This window comes from Oryza glaberrima, chromosome 1, assembly GCF_000147395.1.
Source record: "Oryza glaberrima chromosome 1, OglaRS2, whole genome shotgun sequence".
NCBI lineage: Eukaryota > Viridiplantae > Streptophyta > Magnoliopsida > Poales > Poaceae > Oryza > Oryza glaberrima.
The window spans coordinates 10,087,081-10,093,965 of record NC_068326.1 but is presented as its reverse complement, the minus strand read 5'-3'; the positions used below and the strand labels follow the sequence as shown (position 1 = coordinate 10,093,965).

The 6,885-nt window shown below is 48.8% G+C and overlaps 2 protein-coding genes across 2 annotated transcripts; both read left to right on the top strand.

Moving 5' to 3' along the window:
- Positions 1–323: 323 nt before the first annotated feature.
- On the top strand, positions 324–929 carry LOC127766565 (3'-5' exonuclease-like). The gene has a single exon (XM_052291647.1). It carries the CDS (start codon positions 324–326, stop codon positions 927–929), a length of 606 nt encoding a protein of 201 aa, XP_052147607.1.
- A 2,850-nt stretch (positions 930–3,779) lies between these two features.
- LOC127760463 (uncharacterized) lies at positions 3,780–4,588 on the top strand. The gene has a single exon (XM_052284729.1). The coding sequence runs from the start codon at positions 3,780–3,782 to the stop codon at positions 4,431–4,433; it is 654 nt and encodes a 217-aa protein (XP_052140689.1). The 3' UTR covers positions 4,434–4,588.
- Positions 4,589–6,885: the final 2,297 nt, after the last annotated feature.

Here is a 6,885-nt window from a genome sequence, read left to right as displayed (position 1 = left end):
GTATAGTAAGCAACTATTGTATAAATTGGCTATTACATTGGCTAGAGATGTTTTGGAGCTAGTAGTGGGCTATACTATTAAACTTGCTCGTAGTAGTAGTACACAACACAACGTATACACTTTTCATTGATGATTCTTCACTCGGGAACTTAATTGACGACTCTTCGGGATTAGGATCGTGGACTAGTCGTTCCAACTTCCAAAGTACAGCGCCATTTACTTGCCATCCAATGGATCAACTCATTCTGCACTACAAATACAAGAGTCATAACCACGATCAACTCCAGTGCCACTAGCTAGTTAGCTACTCCTAGAACGCAGGCATGGTGATGACGACGACGCGCCACACGGTCCGCTTCGGCTCCGCCACGATCGACACGACGGTCACCAGCGACGTCGCGGCCGCCGACGAGTGGGCGCGCGGCGTCCGCGCCGCGGCGAGGGGCGGCCGCGGCCTGATCGTCGGCCTCGACTGCGAGTGGAAGCCCAACCACGTCTCCTGGAAGACCTCCAAGGTGGCCGTCCTCCAGCTCTGCGCCGGCGAGCGCTTCTGCCTCGTCCTGCAGCTCTTCTACGACAACCGCGTCCCGCCCGCTGTCGCGGACCTCCTCGGCGACCCGTCCGTGCGGCTCGTCGGCATCGGCGTCGGCGAGGACGCGGCGAAGCTGGAGGCCGACTACGGCGTCTGGTGCGCCGCGCCGGTGGACCTGGAGGACGCCTGCAACCGCCGGCTCGGCCTCGTCGGGACCGGGAGGAGGCTGGGGCTGAAGGGCTACGCGAGGGAGGTGCTCGGGATGGCCATGGAGAAGCCGAGACGCGTCACAATGAACAACTGGGAGAAGCGGGAGCTGGACGCGGCGCAGGTCGAGTACGCCTGCATCGACGCCTACGTTTCCTACAAGCTGGGCGAGAGGGTCCTTGCCAACTGATCATGATGCAGTGCAACTATGGAACTATCCATGCACAACAGCACAAGTGGAGTAGTAGTTTTGTTTGTTGCTTTGGTCACCCCTGTATTCAGTGGTGCTATATATGTTAGCCAATCGTTCTAATCTGGAATGCTATTCTAGTTTGTTGTTTCATCAACTCTTGGGACTATCTTTTAGAAGGTACTCTCATTTCGGTTATGCTTATAGCGGGTACAATAACCGACGATAGTGGTTCCATGTAGGAATTTTGGATGACGTGGATGAGAGAGGAGAAGAGAGAGGGAACCAGCAGGCCACTACGGCTCCACATGATGCATGAGGTTGTGGCCCCCGTAGATGGAGGAGCAACCTTCGCCTCCATTATCCGCCATGGCAGCTCCTCTCGCATGCGTTCGCCGGGCCGGTGCCCTTGTCCACCCCAACCACCGCCATTAGAGCATCACCAAGAGTATCCCTAAATTTCATCTCCAAAATATTTTTTATGAGAATCCTAAACAAAATTTGAGATGTTAAAATAATAATCTCTCTAAGAGATCGGCTAAATTTAACTTCCTAAAAACAAAAGTGGGTCCCATACAAAACTGCCAACAAAAATCCGTTTCATTTTTCCTCTCGCAAAGATCGCACTCGCCCGCTCGACCTATAATCGCAGTGTCGTGCTCACCACTCGGCATCTCTCCTCTCTAGTCTCCACTTAACGTGATCAAGCTCGGCAGGTCTTACAGCTCCAGACATGGGATCTAGCAACAACAATCAGCTCCTGCCATCAGCAATCAACACCAACCAAGTAGCACATTAGTAGCTCCAGAAAACTCAAGATTTGAAACAGGTTCAAAACTTCCAAATTAAGATTTGAAAACTTCCGACTCAACACATGTGCTAACTATTAAAAAAAAGGAAAAACCAAAAAAAAGAAAAAAGGGAGAGGAAGCGAAAAAGATGAAAAAAAGGAAAATGCGGAAAAATAGTGAAAAGAAAAGAAAAAAACCGCATGGGAGGGCGCGCACGCGCGCCAATTAATAGCACCATGTGTATAAGAGTACTAGTGCTTCTCGATTCCTTGAGTGCCAGCTGGATTGTTTACTAAAGTCTCTAAAACCTATAGATTTGGAGGAATTTCACGAAAATTTTCAAGAAATCGAACTGTTCTCTATAAAAATCCTATAGAATTAATTTCTGCGTTCCGAATGACGACCCCCCGTAGAGATGGATTTTCAGAATTAATTTAAATACTCACGTGACTCTTAGGTAGCTGCACAAAAACTGTAATGTTTGAGTGCTGCTGGTCCTTTCGATCGTGTTACTATAAAAAAAAATGTCCGTGCATTATAACAGGTAAAGTCTATTTTAATCTTATTATTGTTATATGGTTTAGTTAAGATGAAATTCATTGTGTGAGTTCGTTTGGATATATATATTTTTAGAAAATCATGAGCTGCAGTTAGGAATCCGATCGTCTTAAGTTAGCATGCGAGTTTTTGATTATATGATTCAGTAAACAAATTTCTTATATGATTACTTATGTATTACCAAAAGTAAATGATCTTAAAAACCGACTCAAATACGGATATGTATTTTCAAAAGCAAACGAACTTAAAAACCGACTCATACACGAATGACGTATCAAAATACCGACAAAAGCATTTTCAATTTTTATAATACGATAAAGTCGTGTAAATATACTATGAACGTAAAACTTCATTTACAGATCCTACACTATCTTTTTTCCCTTTTCTTTAGTCATATACACTCCGTATTAGCACACAGATGGTCTCGAATACACACGCCGTTAGCAAAGTCAAAGGCATAGAATAAGATACTAGTAAAACTAGTTTCTTTAGTGCAATATAGCTGGTATAAGAATTTTTCTCATTTTCAAATTTTTTATTTAATATTTACAGAAATATTATACCGGCGAAAATATTTTAAAAACAAGACTTTGCCACCCAAGTGGATGGCGACAAGGTGACATGGCACACTGCGCCGTGTGCACATATTGCGCTGAGGTCCCTTGCAGGGTGAATGCAATTTTCGTTGCATACAAAATTAGCATGCCCGCTCAGCGGCATCCAACGCTTGCTCACGCACGTCACCTTGTAGGGTTTATTTCTGTAAATATTTTCGTCGGTATAATATTTCTGTAAATATTTTAAGAAAATAAAAATGAAAAAAATTCGCTAGTAGTATAAAACGTGCATCTGCTTTTTCACTTGTCACGTTAAAAAGGCCCTTTAGGCCGAGGACGCGCATATGGGCCGACCCATCCGAATCAAACAAGCCTGCGCCAGCGCTGCTAACTCAAATGGTAAAAAGGCGTTAATCAAATTAATTAGTGCTCCATTCTTTTAGTCAAACTTAAGCACGCAAAAGTTAACTTCCACATGCACAGCCATGCACAGTTAAAAGATGACTCTTCGGGATGAGCCTTCGTCGCCGTTCTAACTTCTTCGACATTAACTACAAGAATGCATGTCCCCATCATACTAAGAGTAAGTTTAGTAGTACAGCCCACTACTTATTATAAGTCAATGTTAAAACTAACATGTATAATATGTTAGCTATAAGGTTAGTTTTATTTTTTTCATCTTCTCTCTTTATCTCTCTATGAATTTAATACTTATTTCTTAGAGTTTGTATGGAGCTAGCTCTTACATAAGAGCCAACACTCCCCACTTTTCTTTATCTCTTTCTTCCATATAAGCATTTAGGTTGCTTATAGCTCACCATTATCCTTACTCTAATCGGCTCATTTTCACACTATAAATACGAGTCGTACCACCGATCATCTCCACAGCATCACACACCCCACTTCTTCGATCGATCTGCCGTCTGCGCCCCTTCTTCTCCAAGATGTCGACGGCGCGCTACACCGTCAGCTTCGGCTCCGCGGTGATCGACACGACGGTCACCAGCGACGCCGCGGCCGCCGACGAGTGGGTGCGCCGCGTCCGCGCCTCGGCCGCCACCACCCCGCGCGGCGGCGGGGGCCTCCTCGTCGGCCTCGACTGCGAGTGGAAGCCCTGCGACCACCTCTGGCCGGCGGTGACGACGCCCACGGTGGCCGTCCTCCAGCTCTGCGCCGGCGACAGCTGCCTCATCCTGCAGCTGCTCCACGTCGCCGGCGCCCGCCACGTCCCGCCCCTCGTCGGGGACCTCCTCGCCGACCCGTCCGTCCGCCTCGTCGGCATCGGCGTCGGCGAGGACGCCGCCAAGCTGGCCGACGGCTACGGCGTGCGGTGCGCGGCGCCGGTGGACCTGGAGGACGTCTGCGACCGCCGCCTCGGGCGCCTCCCCGGCGCGAGGAGGCTGGGGCTCAAGGGGTACGTGAGGGAGGTGCTGGGGCTGACCATGGAGAAGCCCATGGACGTGACCAGGAGCGACTGGGAGAGGCGCCACCTCGACGCCGCGCAGGTCCGCTACGCGTGCTCGGCGAGAGGGTCCTCACCAACTAGTCGCCAACGCGATCGCCATGCGTGCTTGCAGTGCCCTTGGGTCGTCATATGATATGATCATATCTATCCTAAATTATAGTATTGTTGCCGTGCTGTTGCAATGATCGATCTAGCTACTAGCAAAAAGCTACGCATATAGTGTGGCAACGTTGTGTGCAATCGGCAGCTATCTTAATTATCTATCGAAATATTATTCGATCTACTTATCTGATCTATATATGTCTGCATTATTGATTATTTCGATCCTGTTCCTTTTGAGTTGTGCATTTAATTTCTCTGGCTCTTTGTCAGCTAACATATGCATGGAGCTTTTATTTGTGCGAGATGCTGAATTTCAGTTTAGGAGGGTCGAAGCAACGGACATTAGTTTTGCATCTGTTAATCTGTAGACTGTATATTGCGTTCTTCAGATAGTTGTCTTGCCAGTTCGAACGCCGAACTCTCGTACGAATCAGAATGGAAAAAGTATACTTTGACTCCCTTAACTATCGCTCGAGTATGATTCATAACCTCTAACCACAAAACCGAGTATATTGACTCCTTTAACTATTAAAACCAGTGCAAACAATGTCCCTCGGTGGTTTTGGCTGACATGGCATCTACGTCGCAGTCTTCACCGAGTCTTTGTCCTACGTGGCGCTTATGTGGAATTAGAATAAAAACAAAAATAAAAAATATGTTGGACCCATATGTCATTCAAACAAAAAGTTAGACCCACTAACCATGTAGGACCCACATGTCATCCTTCTTCTCTCTCCCTTATCTCTCTCTTCCTCCCTTATCTCTCTCTCACTCAGGAGCGGTGGCGGTGGCCGATGGGGACGAGGCGTAGGGTAGCGGCGGCGGCGGCGGTGGCGGTGCCGGTGGCAGTGGGGACGGCGGCTGGCTAGCGCGGCGGCGAGGGCGGCACGAAGGAGCGGCGCCGTGGTCGGGACGAGGCGGTGCCGGTGGCGGTGGGGACGACAGCTGGCTAGTGCGGCGCGGGGGCGGCACGAACAGCGGCGGTGGGGAGCGGCGGCGATGGGGAGCGGCGGTGGTGGGGACGAGGCGAAGGGGAGTGGAGCGGCGGCGATGGCGCAAGCACGAGCACGAGCACGGCGGTGGACCGGTGGTGGCGCAAGCACGAGTTCCTCCCCGAAGGACGTCGTACTCCTCCTCCGCTCTCCTCCGCCGCGCATCCTCCCGCAAATCACCTCTTCCGTCTTCTCCTCCTCCAACCGCCGCCGCCGCCGCTCCCCACCGCCGCTCCCAGACCGCCGCCGCCACCGCCGCCGCTCCACACCGCCTCGTCCCCACCACCGCTCCCCACCGCCACAGCCACCGCCGCTCCCCGACCTCCGTTGCCGCCACTCCCCGACCTCCACCTCGACCCCGCAGCAATCACCGCCGCTCGCCACCGCCACCGCCGCCACCACTCCCCTCCGCCTCGTCCCCACCGTCACAGCCGCCGGCCCGCCGCCGCTCCCGAGAAGTATAAGGGAGAGAGAGAGGGGGGAGGAAGAAGGGAATGAGAGGGAGGATGACATGTAGGTCCCATAATACTTTTTTTGTGTGTGAATGACGGGTGGGTCTCACATATTTTTTATTTTTGTTTTTATTCTAATGCCACGTAAGTGCCACGTAGAACAAAGACTCGGTCATAACCGCCACATAGGCGCCACGTCAGCCAAAACCACCTTCAAAACCACCGAGGGACATTGTTTGTACCGGTTTTGATAGATGGAGGAGTCGATATACCCGGTGTTGTGGTTGGAGGATATGAATTATACTCAAACCATAGTTGAGGGAGTCAAAGTATACTTTTTCCAATCAGAATCCAGGTCCAAAGCTGAATGGGCTTTCGTTCGAACTGGGCCAGCTCGAGAAATGCTTGGGCTTTTTCTCCGTGTGGGGGCTGTTAGCATGTTACTACCTTTTCTATTTCGCAGACAAATTTCGTTTCATGTATAATATACTGATGTAACATTCTATAGGCTCTGTATTCACTAATTTTGTTGTACGTCAACTAAGATACTAATTTATACTATGAAAAATGGTTGTATACAGTATACTATTGAAGTTCTACCCATTCAGTACACACTTGTCAATCGACGTAGAGTTAGCGATGATATCATGTTAGGGCTTATTCGGTTCACAGGATTTCTAAATCATAGGAATAGGAAAAACGTAGGAATAATGTAGGAATGCACGTGCAAAACAAAGGATTGGAACACAGGAATTTTTCCTCCACCGAGCTAAACAAAAGAGGATAGAGTAGATGTTTTCATTCCTATGGAATTAGTACATTTTGGAGGATTTTTAGAGAATTGGAATAGTGTTTCTATGGAAAATTTTCCTTTGAATCCTACAAACCGAATGCATGAATAGTGCTTATTCCAAAGGAATTGAGATTTTCTTTAGGAATCCTTCAAAACGAATAAGGCCTCAATGTCTGTGTTGCATGCTATGTCAGATTTTTTTATCTGGGTTTATAGATATAGCAAGCACGTTTACGGGTGTAAAGA

Excerpts from the sequence above, each read along its gene's own strand:
- LOC127766565 (XM_052291647.1), top strand. The coding sequence starts at position 324 with ATGGTGATGACGACGACGCGCCACACGGTCCGCTTCGGCTCCGCCACG.
- LOC127760463 (XM_052284729.1), top strand. The coding sequence starts at position 3,780 with ATGTCGACGGCGCGCTACACCGTCAGCTTCGGCTCCGCGGTGATCGAC.